The sequence below is a fragment of the Drosophila ficusphila genome, unplaced genomic scaffold, assembly GCF_018152265.1.
Source record: "Drosophila ficusphila isolate 14025-0441.05 unplaced genomic scaffold, ASM1815226v1 contig_791, whole genome shotgun sequence".
Classification (NCBI taxonomy): domain Eukaryota; kingdom Metazoa; phylum Arthropoda; class Insecta; order Diptera; family Drosophilidae; genus Drosophila; species Drosophila ficusphila.
In genome coordinates this window covers 13,823,736-13,846,026 of record NW_025064737.1, presented here as the reverse complement: position 1 = coordinate 13,846,026, position 22,291 = coordinate 13,823,736, and the positions used below count along the sequence as shown (strand labels likewise).

The following is a 22,291-nucleotide window of genomic DNA, read 5'->3' as shown; positions in this document are numbered from 1 at the left end:
TAATGGTACGCAACATTCAAAATATAATATAAGAGAAATATTCATTCAGTATGATTTATTGTATATGCACTTATATCTCACAGCTTAGTTTAAGGGAATCAATTCAATGAAAAGCAGTATTTACCAATCTTTACAGAAATATTTAACGTTGTAATACACCATTCTGTGTAAATCAGAGTATTAAAACAAACCAACGTCGAAAAACCTCAAAAAAAAACTAAAAAAACCAACAACAATGAAATAAAACAGGCGCAAGAAGGCCAAAAAGGAAAACAATAATAATACACCAGAGGCCGTGGGTGAAGGGCGGGTAAAACTCAGATTTTTAATAAACTTGCCGCGGCTCCTTTGCTCCTTCGCTTTTCTCGCATTTCGCATTTCGCTGCATACTTCTGGGCGCAGCGACAACAGTAGCATTATTGTTGCCACAGCGGCTGCTTATTTACGAGTATTTGCCTAGGAATGTGGCGAGCGTCTTGCCAAGTGCCCAACAGCCACTACCACTCCCATTCCTCTTTTTCCTCTCACCCCTCGAAGAACCCTCATCTGTATAATGAGCCGCCGAGCGCCAGACGATGGCAGTTCATGAAAAATCAAGAGCCAAGAACTTTTAGCCAACCCGCACCGCAGATCCGCCAAAAACTTTGGCTCAATGTAAATTTTGCCCGATCATGTTTGAAGTTTATCCAGCGCGGTGGAAGTGGGCAGTTCTTGGCCATGTTGGGACCACCTACACGACACGTCTGCTGCAACGCTATTAACCCGCCGGGAACCGAGATGACACCACATACCAATATGGCAGACCTTTAGCTAAACCTTATGGCACGATGACACGGTATTCGACAAGTGCAAAATAAATTGGTGGGAAATAAATGTAACGAACTTGGAAATCATATAAACCAAGTTTTAATACATACACCATATTTAAAATGCCCCATTCAAATGTCCTTCATATTTATTATGCGGTTCACAATATCACACAATCATAAAAATAATATTAAATTCAAAACCAAACATCTATGTTTTTAAGCAAAGAAATTTTTAAGTATTTTATTCATGTTGTAAAAAAGTACAAATTTAAATTATGCGCATATTGGATATCTGTTTAAAATTCTCAAGTTAAATTCCGCTCAGTATCATATGGCCATAAGCTTCACCATAGTGGCTCCTGCTTTAGCTCGGTTAACTTGGCCAGAACGTGATGGGTGGAATGGAGTGGTGTGGTTTGGTACAGGAAGGGGTGGAATGGGTTCTATTCGGTTGCCGCAAGGTGGGAGAATGCATTTTTAAAATACTCGCGCGCATTTTCGCAAATGGCAACAAACGGCGCCAAGTTTAGCAGCTGCGCTGCCTTCGGGAGCTGTAAAATGCAAAATCCAAATGCCCTGCTCCCTTTTTCCATCGCCTGCATGGCTTTTGGCATAACATTTTTAGCATATTTGTTGTAGTCTAAACACGTGACAAGTGTGCGAGTGTGTGAGAGTGCCATTAGTCCCTTGGTCATGCGCTCGGTACGAAAAACTCACGTGCCATCTACGGATATGCAGCTATTGCCAGCAAAAAAACAAAAAAAAAACAACAAACGAGACAAAATAAAAACTTTACCGCAAGAGCGTCGCCGGCGAACAAAAGCGGCAAAATTCGAGAATGGCCTTTGACCGGGGGGAAATCGCTGTGGTTATACATTTGCCATTGCATCGGCATAGTTTTCGGTCCAAACTTTAATCAATTTTTCAGGCCTTTAAGTGCGCAACATTCATGGGTTAAATAATATACATTCCAGGGCCAAATAATATACATGTGTTAAAAAGAAAATTGCTTAAATATATAAATAAACAACAAATAATAAAAGAAACACCATTGAACCAAATAGTTTTCGATCCCACCTCGTAACCTAGTACAAATCCCTGGAGTGGACAGGCGACATTAATGCCTGAAATTAAATAAATATGCTGGAACGTTTTCAGTTTGTGGCGATGTAAGTTGGTGGCAAAGTGTGCGAAATATATTCGATAAAAACTTGAATATTAAATCAGCTTAATGCGTCCAAATGGCGAGGGCGTGGCACTGGAACCTAGCGCGCCCATTGAGCTCATTAAGCCCATAAGCTTTATTGATTTTTAACAAGCTACCCGGTGACGGTGACGTCAATTTACAGAAATTAATTATTGCCAGACGAGCAGAGTGGAAAATGCATTTGAATTGATTTGAGTTGAATTTATTTTTAACACAATTTGAATTAACCATTAACTGGCAAGCCATTAAGGAAAACTCGATTACATAATGGACTTTTTCAGTTATATTTTCTGAAAGGATATATGAATGAACTTGTTGACCAAGCTTAAATTTATTTTTTAAACCTATTTCTCATAGTGCTAGAGATGGTAATAAAACCTTCAACTCTTTTTAAGTTTCTAATACAAAGTCATTGTGTGTTGCATCGGAATGACAGGACTGCAACAAACCACAACATTAACATCAACCGGGTTGACAGCTGCAGGGGCTTCAGCTCCAGCTGGAGAATCAGGAACAGGACGAGATAACCCAGATTTGGCCTTGCCAAGAGCAGCAGCTGCAACTCTGCAAGTGACTGATAACTGCAGCCATTTGCCATTTGTTCCTGCCGCCTGCCCTTTTTACAAGCACAACAAATGAAATCGATAAGAAAGTAAGCGGCTTGCCGGCGAAATTCCATTTCTTTTTCGAACGGAGCTGCGACTGCAGCTGCGGCTTAAACCTGCAGGATACGGGGTGCATTCCGCCATGTCTGCTGGCCAAAATGCGGCCAACAGCGACAAAGACTGGCATGTGGCTAATAGGATTTGGCCGCCGCATCGCCGGCAGTGGAAGTGGGTGGAAAATGTTGTTTCCAATTGTCTACTTCGCTGCACAAGGCCGTCGCGGGTTAATGCAGTACTAAGCAGCTAGGGATTAGGGTAAGAGTGGGAGTTGTCTAAAATATTTTCGTGGCTAGAAAGCAGGTAAGATATTTTGTATACTTTTAAAACAGGTTCAACGAGCATCGATAAAAAAGGCTTTTTATTTAAAACATTTTGTAAGGACTTGCCTAAAAATCTGGCCGAGAAAACAGGTTTAAAACTGTTATAAAAAATAACGGCAAATACCTGCCAAAGTTTAATATCATCTAACCTTAAGCTTCAACAACAAGTAATGCAAAATATTTTACATTTATTTTAACATTATTAACATTTGATTTACATTTTCGGCACGCTGCTACTAGTAACATTTTATGTTACTGCTTGATTACAGTTGTTTAAAAGTCTCCACTCTGTTAGCTTCCATTAACAGTCCCCACAAAACCACAAATATAACATTAACAGCATCCCAAAAATTTTAAGGACGAACAGGAGCAAGAGACAATCGAAGAGAAATACCGCGCCCAAAGATATAAGCAACACCTCTCTCTCTCCTTAAAAAACCCGAATATCCCGTTTCTCTTGCAGTTTTGCAATTCTCTGTGAACTTTCCGATCAAAAACGAAGCTGGAGCATCGGAGGACCTGCGAAAGTATGTCCATGGCATCAAAGAGTTGCTCAGAATCCGCGGCGGAATCCCGAGACCGAAATCCGCAGGCCGGAGTCAGTTTAACGGCAACTTTGGTGCGGAGCGGTACGAAGGGAAAAGGCTGCCGAGCGGAGCGGTACGGTTCAGCTGTTGTTGTCAATCGGCGTCAACAAACAAACACATCGAACTGAAGCCCGAAAACTATAAACTAGAGTACTTCAATATAGAAAAAACAAACAAACAAAAATACGAAAATTACCACACACATGCAGTGAAATTATGGATTTATGCAAATCGAGGTATATGTTCATACAGCAAATGCAACTGCAGTGGCAGGCTGAAAAGCTCATAAATATTTCACAAGTCATGTGTAGATTTTAGTAGAGAAGGAGAGGGGTATGCATATGTGTGAGAGAGAGAGGTCACGTGTGTGTGTGTGTGTGTGCATGTGTGTCATTTAAGCCAGTCAATGAAATGTTTGTTAATTATGTATGTGTATACATTACATTGCCATTAAGTAATTAACTCAGCTTCAAGCAGAGCTGTTTAAGTCACTATTTCGCTCTCGTACGTGTGTGTGTGTGTGTTCCATTTAGGGTCATGCGGATGTTAGTGTCTGTGTGTGAGTGCTTGACATTGTCTCCGTCGATGGGAAACATGTTGCGTATACGCCATGTTAATGCACAACAAATTGAGAGCAAATTGATATGCCAAACAACTGCAACTGCCAATGGAAGTCGAAATCGGAATGGAAATCGAAGTGGAAATGAAAACGTCAAGTGCCAGCCGATATTGCCATTAATTTGATATTTTCAAAATAATTGAAAGACAGAAGAGCCTCGGGGAAAAGTGCTTGTGTTTCAGCAGCAGCAAGTTGCAAGCACAAAGCATTTGTCTAATTGCATAAGCGAAGTTGCCTTTGCAACAATCAATTCGATTCAAATCATTTCGATTTGAATTGTCTCCAGCATGTTGAAAGAATTTTTAGCATTTGCCATGGTCCTTTATTTGATTTCGTTATCTGACATGTACATGTTTGAGTGGCATTCCTGGCCTGGGGAATTGCAAGTCATATTTCTGTCCAAATATTTTTATGTCCTGGCATCTATTGCTCTTCTAGATCACGTCAATCAGCAATGCGAATTGCATAGGAATAATTCAATTAACAAGTATTCAAGTCTCACAAAGATAGAACAATGCCTCTTCGATTTTTGATTTGACAACGTTTCGGTTTGCTTACTGAGCTAAAAACTGGAGATAACAAATTACAGCTTTAATTAAAACGAACACAAAGCTTTAAATAATAACCATGAATTTATGAAGGCTTTTACCGTATGGATTTTATTATTTTCTCTTTCATTTCCATACAATTTAAATTGATACCATCTAGTAAATCTTTATCAAATTTGTAAACTTGATATAAATCACTAAAATGGGTTTTGTTTCATTTCTTAAAGTATTTATACTTTCATTTCTCCATTTATTTATTTTTGCACAGAATTAAAGTAGTGGCACATGAACTATAATTATCCCACTTTACCTTAGCTTTCGTTCCGCCAGCTTCTAAAATTAATTATTCCCAAAATGGCCATCCATGGCCCAGTTATTTTTGAATTGATTTTAATATAGCCGTAATAATCAAATATTTACCGGATACACTTTGCAGTTGTTCCTTGCTTCCTTCCTTTAGCCATTTCTGTTTTCCTGTCTGCCTCAATCACAATTGTAATTTGTTCATTCAGACTCCCCGGTATCCTGCAAAACCCTCCGAATATTTTTAGTAACAAGCAAACATCGCACCTCCACGGGTCTTCTGTTCGTCTGTCTGTCTGATTTTTAAAAATAAAGTGCCGTTCCGCAGGAAAAACTTCGCCACGGTAATTTTAATAAACGCGTCAATGAAACCAAAACAATGAGGACAGCATCAGCAACAATAACAACAACATTAACGAGGGGAAGCCCACAAAAAAGAAGCCACAATTTGATTAGAGCATTAAAGGACTTTGTGCCACAAAGCCCGGAGCGTCCTGCGGAGGTCAGGATGTCTGTTGCCCAGACTTTGAGATTCCGCCTGGACCTCGGCCAGCTATGGGAATTTTTGGCTTCCGAGGCAGACAAAGTTGTCTGCTATATTTTCAAATTTTTTCGTTTTTTTTTCTTTTGCTGCCTTTCCTGTTGTCGGAGCTCGGTGAATTTTTGAAACTGTCAACGTTTAAATAACGCTGACAATGACAATAAACAAATGCAGTGGCCAAAAGGAATGAAAGCGAAAAAGTTTAATAAAAAAGCCAAACCGAAACTTTACAAAAGTCAGACATGTGCGGGTGAGAGATAGAAATATAGATTTACACTGGAAAAAAATATGAAAAGTATAAAAAATATTGAATTTATAAAATAAAGCGTATATGGAAATTCATTTTTTATAAATACAATTTTTCCACTGATAGAGGAATGTTTGAGTAAGTTTTGTATTACTGGTAAACAGATTCATTTCCTTACTAGTCTTCAATTTATTTTCTCTATGTGCACAGAGGTTCGACGATGAATGTTGTTTGTGCTTTGACGCCAAAAAACTTTTCAAATTTAATAACCTTAAAACAAAAAAGCACTGCAAACGTTTCCTTTTGCTAACAAGGATTCTCCATTTATTTTTCTAGCTCATTGGCCCGCTGACCTGTCAATGGCATTTATCGATATCGAAACTATATCTATGTAGATAGAGGACGATGTAATCATGAGAGGCGGCGCGTAGAGCAGAAAAAGTTTTTGGGTCCCCCTCGAAAGTTTGGACTAATAGAAAATATGGCCGGCCATTGAGTTTGGCCAAAAAAAGAGCAAAGTTTGCCGCCCGCTTCGTCCTTTTGGCGTCCAAAGTCCACACCGATATTGTTCCATGCGGCCGGGGAGCAGGATCAAAATCAGCTGGGGACTTTAAAGGCAACTGCCCACAATGGACCTTGGCCGCTGGCTGCTGCAGCTGGGCGTGCACATGCTGCTGGGTAAGTTAAAGTCCAACCCACAGGATAGAGAAAGAGAGAGAGAGCCTCCTTCTCCTTCTCGCCCTCGGTCGTAATAATGAAAATATTTGAAACTTTTCATTTTATTGCCTTTTGCTTTTAATCCTTTGGCAAGCCGCCGCAAACCTTTTTACGACAAAGTCCACGATGTCGGCAACTTTGTGGCTCCCGCACACATACACACACACACACCGACACTCACATTCACACAAACACTAACACTATGACTTTAGTCATTTAGGCATTTCCGTTTCCGGTCGACGCTTTTGTGCAGTTGGCCTCCGTGTGACCCGAACACGAAATTAGCATAGCAATAAATGTGTTTGTTTGGGTGTCGCCGCCTTTCAACCCGGCCAATACACTCTCTCTCTCTCTGTTTTGACCCGACCTCGACCGCATCAATTTATGTTAATTTTATGCCACCGAAATTGTTTTTTAAATACACTTTTAATTATGGCCCAATGAAAGGCAAAATGAACCGAGACCGTCCCAACTTGGCATCGGAATAAAAATAATAATTTCAATTAGCTTTAATGTGTCTGCCTCAGATAAGCGGGGTTTTTTCTTTTTCACTGCGGCCACTTTCTTTTTCTGCTCAGGCAACACGGCGGATGAGCAATATTGTGCAAAAAGAATTTCGAGTTAAACTTTTAGAGAGTCAAAAATTAAAAATACAGTAGCAGTATCTGTTAAATAAAAATCCATGGGAATATGTAAATAAAAAAATATATAGAATTTAAGCCGGATTAGCTGAGCAAACTAAACTAAATTAAATCAATTTAAAAACTCTCCATAACCATAAAGCGTTATTTAATATCTCCCAAACTAAATATGGGTACTGTCAACCATTTCGATTTGGTGGAATTTATTTCAAGCGCCATTTTTCTGACCTCGTTTAGATTAAATTTCAATTGAATCGGGCGCTTTTATTCGCCTCTCAAATTTGTTTAACAATTTTTGTTTATTCAAATTTGCAATATGCAAAGCATATTCATTACCCAAAAAGAATGCCAAACAAATGTGAAACGATGTGCACAGTTTGCGGAGCGTCCTCTTTAACGAGTTTATGCATTGTTTGAGGAACCTCAAATAGCAAGGACAAGGACATAGACACAGACATTGACAAATGCCACGACACTCGGCTCCGATGGCAGGACATTTGCATAAACCAAACATAAATGCGACAATTTCAAACCGGAGTACGCCTTAAAGGATTTACCCCACCACCATCTAAAAACTGTGGCAACGATGAGAGACACTCGCTCGCTATATTTTATTTGCACTTTTCTAAAATTTATAGACGCTCTTAAAATTCACTGCAAACAGTGGCTGGCTGCTACAAAATAAATATTTGGCTACAACAGCGGCAATGGAGTCGAGTCGACTCTCTGCTCACCCGGCCCCGAGTGCCATAAAGTTTATTTAAACAAATTGCCGATTTTATAAGTGTCTTCAATTTTAGTAAGTGTGCGTTTCCTTTTTCCATTCTCCCCGAAGGCTGAGCAAACGATGCGATGTCTCTGCCATGTTTGCACACAAAAATTACACTTCCCTTTCGCCCGGCAACCCGCAAAATTCAGTGGGAGACTCGCATGTTATGTGGCCAAGAATCTGACAAAGCCGCTTGCCAATTCAGCAGTTGAAGCTGAAGTTGCAGCCGAGGCTGGGAGTCTCACTCAAATCAAGTTTAAACTTTCACGCATTTGCAGCTGCATACCAAATGGGATTTGTGTACAAAAACAGGGAAATCAGGGGAAACAGGAAAACACAAGCCAAAAACAACGGAGCCACGCATCAGCAGCTGAGAAATCTCGAGCGTGGTTTCTGGCCAAGCTTTTTCCGCCCAACTTGGCCAGCTCGTGTTGCTCGTTTAGCTGCTCGATTTTCCACTTGTTTTTTTTTTTTGGTATTTTTTCTTCTCTTTTTTTTGAAGCCACTGCGCTTTGCTGAGATTAGCATCTTTATTTGTGTTTGTTTGCCGCAGCAGAGGCCAGAGCCAAACTAAAACAAACTCCCACCTCGAGCCAAACTGGTGGCACCAAGAACCCAGAATCCAATGTCCCACTTGCCGTTGTTGGCCCCGCATTTGTATGCAAATTATAGACGCTTGGCCCCTCCGATTTTCCCCCTCGCTTTTCCGGCTCCTTGGGCTGCTTACTTTTCCCTCGGTTTACTGCAGATTTGTCTGTTCGAGCGTTTATCGTTCGCTCGGCGGCAAATGCTTAAAGCGGATTTGATCTCAGTCGAAGAAATATAGTCAAAATACATTTCGTGTTTCCCCAAACTATTCCTGGGATCCTGGGTCTCCCCTATTAAAGCAGTCTCAGCAGCCGACGGAGCAGAAGAGCTTATTGAACTGCTTTTGGCCCTTGACTTTCATTAGAACTGGCTGAGATGTCTTCTTTGTTTGCGGAGCTTCGTGGGTTCCACAAGCGAACAGCTGCGCCAGACAATCAGAATAGGAAACTACACTAGGCAAAATCATATCTGAATTTCACTAAATTAATTTTCCTTTCACAATAAACCTTAGGTACATAAACAACAAGGGTTTGCTACAAATTTTAAAGTTGCTCTATCAATGATTTTAACCCAATTTTATTTGGGTCATGTGGCTCTTAAAAACCCATTTATTTCGGAATGTATAGAGGAAAATTGAAACAATTATTTACATTTGCTAAAATCGAAATCCCATATACAAATTGTTTAGGAAAGCAAACAAATAAGAATTGGTATTATTCATTACCGTTTAAATTTCCGCTGCAATTGATTTTGTTTATTACCTATTAAAACATTGTTATATAGCTGATAAATAACATTATAGAATACAATTTGTGAAAGCATTTTTGAAGAGTGCACAGAAGCAACAACAAATTGATGTGCTGTCTTGTGTTGTGTTGGCCCTCCATCGACTCGGTTTCATCCTCAGTCTGAGCCGTGGGATCTTCTCGTGGCTCTGGTTGTTAGGCAGCAAAGTTCACTCAAGTGCGTTGATTGCCGTGCAAAAAGTTTCGTTTGTCTGCATTTGATGTACTTATTTTTATTATTTACATATACAAGCAAGCAGCCAAGGCACACTTACACACCGTACACACACACACACCTACACGTACACGCACACACAACCGCAAACAACAGTTGTGTCCTGTCTTTTAGTCGCGCAGGTGAAGTTTTCCATTTACTTTTCCTCTACGGCTGTCATTAAGCTGCGGTTGCCGCTGCCATTTGCAAATGTGTTTGCCATTGTCGTCCTTGTTGCTGCTGTTGCTCCTCGATGTTGCTCCTGCTACTGCTCCGGCTCCTGCTCCTGTTGTTGTTCGTCGGCTGCTTTGACATGCTTCAAAGGACTCATGTCAGGATAGGATTCCGAATCACAATCGGAATCAGGACCAGAACCAGGAATCAGAATCAGAAACAGAATCAGGCAGGCACTTTTGCCATGTTTGTCTATTGAAAGTTTAAACAAGTTTGCCTGCCTGTCTGCCAGCGCCCCGTTTTTCCCATTTTCCAGATGTTACACCAACTCAAAGGGATTCTCCTCGCAGGACGCCAAACTTGAACAAGCCGAAAATAAATACTCTGCTCGTGGTGGTGCCTTCGGCAATCGCAACTTTTGACATCCTTGCAAGTTATTTCAACTGTAAACTGCGACAAATTAAATTCACGAGTGTTGCAGTTGCAACTGTTGCTGCAACAGCTGTTGTTGCTGCTGCTGTTGCTGCTGCTGTTGATGTTGCTCGTGTTTTTGGTGGTGTTGCTGTTGCTGGTGATTCTTTCGCTGGTGCTGTTGCTGCTGTTACCTAATGCGATTTGCGAAAATTATGCACAAGTTGTTGGCTTCCACTTGGCGACGTCTCGCGGATTTCTTGCTTATCATGCGGCAGTGTGCTCCACTTGCAATTGCATCTTCAACTGCAGCAACTGACAGGGCCAAGATTATGGAAATTCTACCCGGCAGCAACTTCGGCATTTAGCGCAAATATAAGGAGCGAGGAAAACACCGAGGCAAAAGCAGCAGCAGCAGCGGTAGCAACAAAAACCCATTGCAGCTAATGATATTAACCATTTTTTCCGGCATTTTTCCCTCTTTTTTTCACCCCACCCCTTTTACTCTCGCCCTGTCTGTTTGCACTTAAAAGCGTTCTGCAAATTGTAAAAACCAGCACGCGGTTTGTTGCTGTTGTTGCTATTGTTGTCGGTGGCAGCGTTTAGTGTGTTTTTGTTGCTGCGAAAACTCTGTCTGAGTTTTAGTGCTCAGCATTTCTACAAGTTCATTCAATTAGGAGTTGTGCGTCGGTTGCTCTTGTTCGTTTTTCCCCGCCCCCACAAAATGCTTTAATTCGTACCATTTCCATTTTACTTTTGATAAGCTTAAAATGCAGAGCAGCGATTAAGCGTGTTTCTCAATTTGCAACAATGAATGGTGCAAAGAACGAGCGGAAGGAAATTGTAAATAATTCTGAAGTGGAATTTGGTAAACAAAATTGACTATATAAAACCAATAGGAAAAAATAAAAAAAAATTATTTTGAAGAAGATAGAAAACTACATATTTTAAATATGGTTTTTAAAATAAAAAAAAAACTAAGAACATTAATATATTTTCATCTGGTCTTTCTCAATTTCAGCAATTTTTAACATTTTTAACATTTTTTAATTAGCCAAAAATAATATAATAACAGTGGCTTAAAAACATTCTACACCATAAGACGAAAATCAAAACTTTAATTTGTTGTGGGAACGAAATTGTCTTCTAAGTTATCCCCTAAAATTTGCAAAGTTTTTTCTGCTGGAGAACAAGTTTCAACCCCTGCGTTCGGAAAATAATCAAATGATAATTTTTTATTACCACACAATCTCTGACAAGGAATCTAGATTCTGTGGGACTGGTTTAATGCTTCAATTTAAAGCAGACGAATGCAAAACATTTTCATTTCGTTGCCAGCTTTTCGTATTTATTCTTTTTTATTCACCATTTTTATGGCATTTCTCATCATTTTATCTGACGTTTTTCATCTCGCTGCATGGGACTAACATTCGCCCCTCTGCTCTGCTCGTCTCGTCCCCGGAAAATCCCCAACATTTCCACCCTGGCAGTTGTGCGGCGCATTCAGTGTCTACGTGTGACTGACATCAATGTGCCACAAATTGTTGATTTTCGTGATAACGTGACATTATCCTGCAGCTATGACATAAGTGGTCACACGTTAAATTCGGTTAAGTGGTACAAAAACGGAAAGGAGTTTTTTAGGTAAGTACGAATAAAGCCCATGAAATATATATTTTTTTAAGTAACCACTCGGCGTGTTATGTAATAAATATTATAACAACGATTACCTAACAAAGCTCGGATTAAACAATGCAAAGCAATTTAAGAGAATCGAATGCAGTTTTGTAAGCGAAACCTTAGGCAGCAGATAAATTTCATTAAATGTTAAAATATAATCAATAAAATTATAATCTACTCTTCAATATCTATAGAAGTTACCAACCAATAGGTAAATAATAATTAAAACATTAATTTAATTGAATAGGCAAATAATACAAACTAATTAGAAAACCATTGAATTCGGAAATTCAACACCGAAACGTCATTAAGCAACAATAATGTATTTGATTATTAAACGAATAATATGATAGCTGTACCTGGTAGTTTCGAGACGGACTATTCATGTCCATAATTTATGATATTTATTTCAACACGCAGCTGTCAGTTGCACGGGAATCTGGGCCATGGTCCCCGTGACCTCTGACCCCTCGAGTGCTTTTCTCTGTGAGGACGAAATACGCACATATGTACCCACAAATATGTTCATTGTCGGCCGACTTACTTGGTCAATTAATTATTAAATAAATTAATTTGTGTTGGCAAATTAATTTAAATGTTTGGCCAAAACGAAAGCTTCGAGCCCTTCGCCGTTCCCTCAAACAAGTTGGCCGTTAAGCGGCCTTTATTATTTATGCACACATCGTTTGCAGCGGACCACACAACAAATTAATTGCCCAAAAGAGCACATATTTTGGCTCGCCTTGCCAAATATGATGATTAAAAGGCCATTTGACCCAAGATGGCACTTTATTATGGCCAGCTTTCTCGCACTCTTGACTAGAATGCGAAAACTAAAAATCCACTGTGCCTGTAGAGCGTTTTGCTTAATTAAAAATGACTAGGGCGAAACTCACACACATGTATGAACTCCTCCGCACAGAGAAAATCTGCGAGAAAAGCTGCCTGAAATGAAAAAAAAAACAAAAAACAAAAAAATAAAAAGGGAACGAGACAGTTAGCGATATTCCCATGGGGCGGGCGAAAGTTTTAATTAGACAGTAGCACGTAAAAGTCAACTCGAGGCAAATTGCAATTCCACTTGCACTTGCCAGCCGAATGCAAATTAAGGCAAACACTGGTGCAACAAAACGAGCACCAGAAGTTCACAAATAACTTGCAACATTTTTCTTTTCTTTGAGTTTTAAGGCAACTAATTGCCAATGGCTCACAGTTCAAGGCTTTTGCATCAACTTTTTAAATATTGTATTCATATAACATTCGTAATAAAATATTTGTTACGAAATGCATAAGCATTTTTTTGACAAAATTTGTCACAGGTATTTGTACTAACTGGTCAGGACAGGCCATTTTGTAAAAGTAAAATGATTTGAAGCATTTAGCTTTACTTTTGCACTTTAATCCCTTTAAGAGTATTATTCATTTATTAAGGTAATGTCAAAACATAGGGATTGTTGTCAATTTATATCTTTCTTTAAGGATCAGAAGACAAACGTTTCTTTCTATTCTTCAGTAAAATTAATTTAATGTGTACTTTAGTTTGCCTTTTTTGTGTGTGGGATCCAACACAAAAGCCAAAGGCAGAAACTCAAGCATTATTCTGCTTCTGTCCCAAACAAATCCCCTTGTAACGAGCATCGGTCGTCGGCGGTTGCCGTTTATATTGCTTATCAAATTTGTTGATTTGCTGCCGCAGTTGCCGCCTAAGCGGCAAATAATGCGAAATCGGGCCGAGGACTTCTGCACCGCCCCCTCCCCCTGCCCCCTTTATCCCTGGACGCCCTCTTTTCTATCATGGCTATTAACAAGTAGCGCTCGAAGGCGACTTATCAACACTACCACAGCGCACAAAAGTAGGCAACGATTTTTTTGCCTTAGCCAGGATTTTATTTATGTGGTTTTTTTAGTGTGGGGGCGAAAGCCACTTGGCCACTGTTTGTGTGTGCGAGTGTTTGGCTGTGTGTGCCGGACAAGTTTTCCACTTGAACACTTTTTGTTGTGGATTCCGCTTTTTACATGTTTTGAGGCATTTGCGGGATTAATGAGCATCAATCCACAATACAAAACAAATTAAAGGGCTGCCCTCGGCTCTCAGTTCCCCGGCACTTTTCCCCCTTTTCCAGCAATTCGTCGAACGGACGCCCCATTTCCAGTTTTCCACACGTCGAACCCACATTGGCAATCAGTTAAGGTTGAGTGCATGTAAGCCACTTGTCTGCGAGTGGCGAAAAAGAGAAACGATTCCTCCATTTCCTGGCCGGTTTGCGTTGATGGCTTTGAAAGCTTTTAACCCAAGCCTACGACACACATCTGTAGATTATCAGTTGGTTTTCGAAGGGAGGGGAGAAGGGCAGTTGAAAGGGGGAGGAGAGGGGAGTGGAGTCCCTTTTGCAATTTGCGGCCACTTTGCCAGCTCATCTCGAATGACACTATAAAGTGTTGTCAGCATGGCTATTTTTTAGTTGAGCACGACTAATTTTAAGCGGGTGAAATAGGATAATAAGGCTTTCAAAGAAATTATATATTAACTCTTAGCTCTGAGATAAATAAGAAAAAATAAAGAATATATTTTACAAGGATACCTAATTATTAAAGTCAAAGGAATTTTTGAGGGTATTTATATTAAGTTTTATATTATCAACATATTTTATTCAAATTTCAATTCTAGTTCCAGCTGTTTCGGGCATCTCTGCCACCATATATTATGTGTATTAATCACCCAATCCTTGCAGGTACTCCCCCCTCACCCCGCCCACCTACATACCTTTTGCCGTGGAGGGCGTGCAGCTGATCGATGAGGGAAACGAGTGCAACGAATCCTCCTGTCGCGTGGAACTCAATTTATTGGGCGTCAAGTCGTCGGGCGTCTACAGGTGCGAAGTGTCCGGCGATGCGCCTCACTTTCAGCTAACTGCACGCGATGCCAACATGACCGTCGAAGGTGAGTCTGTCAAGGGGAGTGGAAAAGGGAAAGGGGAAGGAAAAAGGGAAGTGGTAAGAAAAAAGGGTAGGGGAACTGCAAGTGAGCAGGGTGCTTGAGTAATGAAATGCAATTCCAATTGTTAGTCTTAAATTAACGAGAGTGGGCCAGTGGGTAAGGCAAACCCAGCACCATTGGCAACAACAAGCACGTGCTCAAAAACTATCTGCGGGAGCGTGATGCAAATGCAGGAGAACGTAGAGACACTTAAAAAAATAGTCTTGAAAATATATAAATGACGCAAAAAAATAACGATCTTATTTGTACTCTTTGCTATTTCAAAAAATACGAATTTAGTTTTTCTACATAATCATGTCATTCTGTATAAAACTTTTAATTAACTTAACCCTTTTCTTTATTTTAATTTCTTTGATTTACTTTCTTATATTTGTATCGAACTTATATGATATTTAAATAACAAAATTGTTAAAACCTCTACACAATCTTAGTACATTTTAGGTATATTATTTTAGGTTCAGTGTATAGGTGTATTTATCCTTTTGCGTATTCCCACCGCGCTTCCTTTTGCTGCTGCACAGCATAAACAGAGTAAAATGTGTAATTTCCGTGATATTTTAATAGTAAACAACGGGGGAAGAAAACTGCAAGAAACATGCAGGGCCGTTTGTATATATGACGAGCTGGCAAAGTGGCTGCCTCTGCACTGCAACAGTGGGTGGTTGGGTGGTTGGGTGGTTCCCAGTGGGTAATGGTGGGTGGGGGTGGCAGCTAGGTGGTGCTGCACACGCACAGGATAAGCTGTGAAGGCAGCAGAAAGCGAGGCAGCCAGCCGTCCAGGATGTGCTCGCGAGAGGAACAGTGCGCGTTCATAAAATGTAACCAAGAGATGCATGTGATTCGCATCCGTACACCCATACACATACACACATACACCCACACACTCACACACACATACAAACGGAGCACCCTTCCTGCTGCTGCTACTTGCAGTTGTATGTGTGTGCGAGTCTGTGATTTACGGCAGCACTTTATGCTTAAAAAGGATATCGCTAAAATGAAAAGCTCCGCCAGTGCCTCCGCTTTTCTGCTTTTCCACCGCCTCTGCCACTGCCTCAGCCTCTGCCGCTGCCGTCATTTCCCGCGCAGCGTGTGCGTTTCGCCTTCCTCCCATTTTCGCTTTTACTTTTGCCCCACAGGATGTTTCTCTGCATGTGTTTTATGATCATCTATTTTTCCGCTGATATAAAATAAATATCTTGTAGATGCGGGGCGGTCATGCCTCAAGCTCTGCTGCTTTTTCCCCGGCACTGCTGCTACTACTGCTGCTGCTGCTGTTGCTAAAATATTTTTAAAAATTTATCAAAAGCAAATAGAGAACTTGGGCAAAACAAACGGAGGCAGAAACAGCAGAAAAAAAAGCAGCAAAAATTCTAGCACAGAAAAGGTGCGCCATTTGCATGTGTAATGTGCGTTTAAAATTAGCTAAGGACGTAACTGAAGAGCTGAGATGCACTCAGCCGGGGAGAAAGTCATCTGTCTCACACTCGCACGCATATCTGAGTGGGCTCCTTTCACTTTAAGGATGCTTCTCGTAGAGTAACTTAACGTTATTCCAACTAGTTAGAGACGAAAACAAATATTTGATGGATAGGTGGAATTGCATTAGCATTATAAAACGTATTATCGTGAAATTGATGATGTATTTTTATCATTAATATATTATATTAATTTATGAGTGATATGTTTTTGTTATTATTAAATTTATTCTCATATTTTTTAGCTCTTCCCCAAAATAATCCACTCATCAGCAGCTTTCACTCAACTTACCGCTTTGATGACTATGTTCAAGTTAATTGCAGCACCGACTTTTCCAGCCTCTTTACTAGAATCTCCTGGTATATCAATGGGGTAAAGGTAAGGATAACACAAAACTTTATCTCTTCAAAACAATTAATATATAACCTCTTGAAGGTTTCCCCACTTGAATTAGTGCCTAGTATCGAGACCACAATTGTGGCCCATGAATACAGCATGCGTCGAATCATTTCCCAGCTAAATTTCTATGCCAACGAACCACGCTTTCACCAACTCCAGTTGCAAAAACTAATCCAGCAAAAGCGGACAATCTCACCTGCTCGACTTGGTCTTGAATTGCGTTGTGTGGCAGAAGTCGATCGGTTTCCCCATTTGCAACGCGATGTGAGCATGTTTGCCCAGCTCTTCCGGGATGAAATTGATCAGAAGAATCAGAAGCTGATCAACTCCAGATCAGGTAAGCTATATCATAACTGTAAAAATTACCCTTTACTAAGATGAGAACTAAGTCGTTCAAAAATGGATTTAGTTACAGAATCCATTAAAAGAAAAACCAGTATGCATGTATATTAAATGGTTGTCCTGTTGATATATTAAAAAAAAAAAAAAATTTAAAATTGGTTTTATTATCAACACATAAAATATACATTTAAATTCAAATATTGCTTAAACTAATTTTCAAAAGAGCTTTTCCCCGTATTGAATGCTCGAAAGATATGTATTTTTTACTCAAAATTGGAACTTAATGACCTACGCATTTGGACTGTCCGTATTTAGCGTTTAAAGTGTCTTTGCCGTCGTTGCTTTTAATGCACTTGACCGCAATGTCAGCGGCCGCTAATTAAAAATAAATACGTTTCGACGCGGAGTGACAGTCCGGTCGCGGTCTCGCTATTTGGACAATTTTTAACGCAAATTAATAAAAGTGCGACCTCTGACCGGGGGTTTCCCCTCCTTTTCCTTCTCCCTGCACATATACCTACTATGTATATCTATCTATCTCTGCCTTTTCCCGTTTCAGTTGCCACTCGGAGTGCACAAGTGCAGCAGGTGCTTTTGGTGGCAATTGTGATGACGATGACCGCAGTGCGACTCTTCACACCGCTGACATTTCAATATGGCGCACGGAAGTCGACGCGCTACAAAATGGCGGCGACGCGGTGAATTTTCCCTTGTTTCCGGTTTTGATTGCATTTGTTTTTTCTGCGCTGTTTTGTTACCCGTTTTTGTAGCTCTAAGCAACTGAAATGCACGTGAGAATTTACAACTAAAAAAAAGAAATCAATGTAATGTATGTATAATTGTAATAAATGTCACGGGAAAATATCGAGTGGGAAATTAACTTAAGCGTAGGCAACCGAGTCCTGTAAATAGCCTTTAAGTGTGCAATCGAATTATAAGAACACAATGAAATCATCGTCAATAAACACGCAACCAAACAAATGACTCCCTTTGCGTTTTTCCTTCTTTTTTTTTTTTTGTTGTTGGTCCCTTTTCAGCCACGCCCCCAACTCTTTGCCGCCCCCTGATAACCGCAAAAGTGCCGTTAAATATGCTGTTGGACCCCCCTTTTCTGGTTCGCATTGCGCTTTATTGTTTCACTTATTTTTTTGTTCTGTACTTTTTTTTCGCCTTTTGAGGCGCATTCCTCGCATGCCTTTGGGCGTATCAACTATGTGCGCCACGCCCACAGAGGCATTTCCAACGCCCCCGCATCCCTTTCCCCTCCCCCTTCGATTCGTCAGTCTCGTTTTCATTTCGCTTTTAAATCGAATTCAATGAATTCGATTGCAATCCCCCTTTGCATACGCAAGTTTGTGGCATTGCAAACGCCAGCCCACAATATCGGCGCCAATCTTCTCGGAGTGCCAACACTGGGAAACAAATTTAAGCCTTCCATTCTGGATTTAATTTATATAATAGTATGGTGGTTAAATCAACTCTTAGCTTCGACTTGGCATAACTCTAAAAGTTTACTTTCAAAATTAAAAAAAAAGGATTTGCTGAAAATGGACCAAAACTCACTAATTCTAAGTCTATTACTTTTCCAATTTTAGTCCGATTTTAAAGTGGCATATCTGTAAAAGTTTATGTTTTAATTCTTTAACCAACTGCATCATTAGAAAATTTTTCGTTTTTGGCCGATTTTTCAATTTTAATATAACAACCCCTTTTCAAAATGCCCAAAAATTGGATTTGCTAAAAATTTACCAAAACTCAAAACTAAGTCCATAACTTTTCTAATTTTAATCAAATTTTAAAGAGGCATGCCTCTGAAAGTAATTTTGCTTTATTGATTTTATATAAATAAATAATAATTTGACGAAGCGGTTCTTGTTCAACTTTTAATCAGTCATATAGTCACTCAGTCTGTGTTAAAGAAATTCCATTTTTTTACATCTGCAAAAGCAAAGTACATAGCCATATTAAAACGACGCAGGGAAAAGCTTTTCGAACTTCGTCATGTAAAAATGAGGGATCAAAGTTGTCCGGCCAGAAAGAACAGAAAAAGCGACGAGCGTAAAAAGACTATTAAGCGATAATTTATTTGTAATCTGCGCCGTGGATGGACAGTCCCTTCAACATCCTGCATTCGAGAGCTCAGGCACTAAAAGCACGGCACTCGTACACAGAAAATAATTTGAAGAAATAATTATTTACTAAGTAAAACTTACGTTTTCTTGGAATATTCAAAAAATTTTGCCTTTTTTAATTAAATATTCAAAAATTGAATTATTTTTAAACAATATAAATAATAGATTATGGTTTTCTGTGCACTAAGCCGAAGGATGAGTATAGGATCCAGTTCATCTCGGGGGGCAATAAAGCGGCGGCAGGAACAGAATCCTGGCAGTGGCCCAGGCAAATATTTAAGGTCGCTAAGACGGGGCAGTCAGCACAGGCGATTCAGATCGGAAAAAAGGGAGGAAAACCCATGAAAATGTGAATGATGGTGGACCAAGGGGAGTGGCTCCCTACACTCAAGAGTCCAGTTGAAACTCCCAGCCAAAAAGGACAGCTAGTCTTTAAAAGGGAGCAACTAACTGATTTTGCCAGCTTGCTTAAATAACAACAAATGCCAATTACAATTGCTTTAATGGGCAAGTGAATGAAAGGGGAGGAAAGGAGCCAAGGGAATGGAGTGCAGGATTGAGGGAAATGGTCACAGAATGCACTTGCTGCTCCAGAAAACCGCAAGGATTAAGTAATTTCTGCCAGACATGCAGCAGCCGCAATCGCCAAATGAACACAAAAACGTTGGCCCAGCGAAGGATAGACGGACACACTCCCTACAAACACACACACACACACACACACCACACACACATATACACTTACGTACGTGAGGGAATGGCAAGGACTGTGGCACTCTAATGCACTCGTGTGTGCAATAAATTGGCATATCCTTGCCAACCCACACACACACACACACTGAAGCAGAAATATGCAAGAAGATACACTCACAGACACAATGAGTTTTGCGTGTGCAGAGGCTGCTGTATTATGCACAGGATGCGCATAAGAATGAAAATCCTTTTGCACTTAATGGCAACACGGAAAAAGGCAGCCGAAGGAGCTTTCGGGGTAATATTATTTTGTGGAAAATTTCTTATTTTCACCGTTTCCATCCGTGGAAACTCATAAAATCCGCCGGCGCTCCTTTTGTGGACTGCGATGCGATGAGCTGCTGCTTGGCCAACAAGCGGCGAGCGTCCAGCGAACTGCATCTCCTGCTGCTTAACCACTTTGAAGGCCATTAATTTGCAATGACCGTGACGGTTTGGGGGTAAGCCCCCTTCCCCTTACCCCTCTCCATCCCCCAGTATAAAGGGGTTGCCTGGTAAACTGGTAAAAGGGGTAGCCAGCGAAGCATGCTGGCACATCCTGGCTGGCTTCTTGTCTAGCTCGCTCCACTTTACGAGCAATTCAGCGCCGCTCCACTTTGCACATTTATTGTTTTTAATGCATTTATGCCAACTGAGGGCTAAAAGGGTGGATGGTTGGGAAAGCCCGCAGAAAGGGACCGAGCCAAACTGAAAATTAAGCGCCTTTAAGAAAAACGAGCAAATAACATCCATTGAGAGTCGATCTTGCCGCCATCAAAGTGCAATGTATATACGACCATTATTTATTTATGCCCCCCACACACTCACACACACACACACGCAGGAACTTCCTTGGGAAAAACTGTGGGAAATTGGGCCCTGCAGGATGAAATGCTGAGATGCTGATATACCGAGTTGCTCAGATGCTGAGATTGCATGCAATCTGCTTTCCCAGCAGAAATTTCTTCGCAGAGTGCAGCTAATGAAGCCAAGTGTGTCCTTGCGGCGGGATGTGCCAGATCTATCTAAATATTCCCGTTTCCTAACACAACCGCAGTGATTAAATGCAGTAGCTGGCAAACCCACAGGGATTTTATAGGAAAAATAGGGAAAAGGGCTGGAAAATAGAAAGTGTTTATACCGGGGAAAAAAGAACAATATTGGCTATTGTAATTACGTGCTTAATGACATGAACAGCACTGAGAAAAAGTTTACTTGAAAGTCAAAAACTAACTTTGAAACTAATGTATTAACAAACCACTCAAATAGCAAGAGTTTTTCATAATATTAAGATATTACAACAACAATTAAGCTTTTAATTTAAAAAAAGAATGAAAGTATTTAAATTCTAAACAATATAGTTTTCTCATTTAATTGTAATGTTTAAAATTATTTTTGAAACTATTAAATTCCCTCCCCTTAAAAAATACTTCTTATTAAGCTTGTTGTTTAAGAATTCAAGAACAAACCCCTGTATCATGGGTTTCTTTCAGTGACCAAGTAAAGAGAAGTGAAGTGAAACCATAGTTGGTGAGCATTTACTTGAATTGCCTTTATCCGATTTGCTTTCAGCTGTTGTCCTGCCAGATCCTGGCCACTCCTGGCCACTCCACGCCGCTCCTGACCATTCCCGGCGATCAGGCGGAACTACCTCCTCCGTCGCCTGGCAACCGCAATCGAAATGTTTTCATGGCGGCAACTAAAAATTGTCATCGGGCTTTTCATTACCTGCGGCCATGTTGGCTTCTCAGCCAACGGTTTTATTAAAGATGCTGAACCGCAGCGGATCCAGCACCCACAATACCCATACCCGTAGGCAGTTGGCATTGGGGCTTAATTAAGTTTGTGCCCCGCCCCCTCCCCTTTGCGCCCCCCCTCGAAATCAGTTGCAGGCGCCAGGGAGAAACCAAATCCCTTTATCAACAGAAAATGGCGTGAAAAAAATGCAATTAGTGTTGCACTCGCCACCCACGCCTTGCGTTTAATTGCGAAATGCGGTGAATTAAATCATTTTCAGGGCGGCTTCTTAAAGCCTTCAAGGAAAAGCTGCCTGAAAGGATGGCGGCCAAAAGGTTTCGTCTCTAACAACAACAAGCCGCAGCGGGACCAAAAGGAAAATGCATAAGAAAGTAAGCAGCGAATGGAAAACGGAAAATGGCAAAATGGAAAATGGAAGATGGAAGACGGAGAAAGTGGTGAGAGATTTGTAGACTGCATTTTTAATTACACTAAAAGCAACTGAGCAGCAGCAGCCGAGTAAATGACTGTTCCTTTGGTTTTCCCCCTTTTAGATAATTTCAAAGCTCGCCTCATCATTGAAAAAAGGTTTTCCTCTGAAGTCCATACAGGTGGACTTTTAGCTATGGTCAAAATAATGGTAGGGA

General features: G+C 40.5%; 1 protein-coding gene across 2 annotated transcripts; it reads left to right on the top strand.

The window, feature by feature from the left end:
* The first annotated feature begins 3,629 nt into the window (after positions 1–3,629).
* On the top strand, positions 3,630–18,027 carry LOC108087392. Of its 2 annotated transcripts, XM_017184735.2 has the most exons (7): positions 3,630–3,824; positions 6,183–6,524; positions 11,636–11,789; positions 14,558–14,766; positions 16,547–16,680; positions 16,738–17,038; positions 17,603–18,027. In XM_017184735.2, exons 2-7 carry the CDS (start codon positions 6,476–6,478, stop codon positions 17,743–17,745), a joined length of 990 nt encoding a protein of 329 aa, XP_017040224.1. In that variant the 5' UTR covers positions 3,630–3,824; positions 6,183–6,475; the 3' UTR covers positions 17,746–18,027. The 2 variants fall into 2 exon arrangements, with proteins under 2 accessions (XP_017040224.1, XP_017040223.1); XM_017184734.2 differs by lacking the exons at positions 3,630–3,824; positions 6,183–6,524 and having other exon boundaries at positions 11,488–11,789.
* The last annotated feature ends 4,264 nt before the right edge of the window (positions 18,028–22,291 follow it).

Bases quoted from the DNA above. Each gene is read 5' to 3' on its own strand.
- LOC108087392 (XM_017184734.2), top strand. From the start codon at position 11,563: ATGGGACTAACATTCGCCCCTCTGCTCTGCTCGTCTCGTCCCCGGAAA. The intron at 11,790-14,557 runs GTAAGTACGAAT...CAATCCTTGCAG, and splicing joins AACGGAAAGGAGTTTTTTAG to GTACTCCCCCCTCACCCCGC. The intron at 16,681-16,737 runs GTAAGGATAACA...AACCTCTTGAAG, and splicing joins GGTATATCAATGGGGTAAAG to GTTTCCCCACTTGAATTAGT.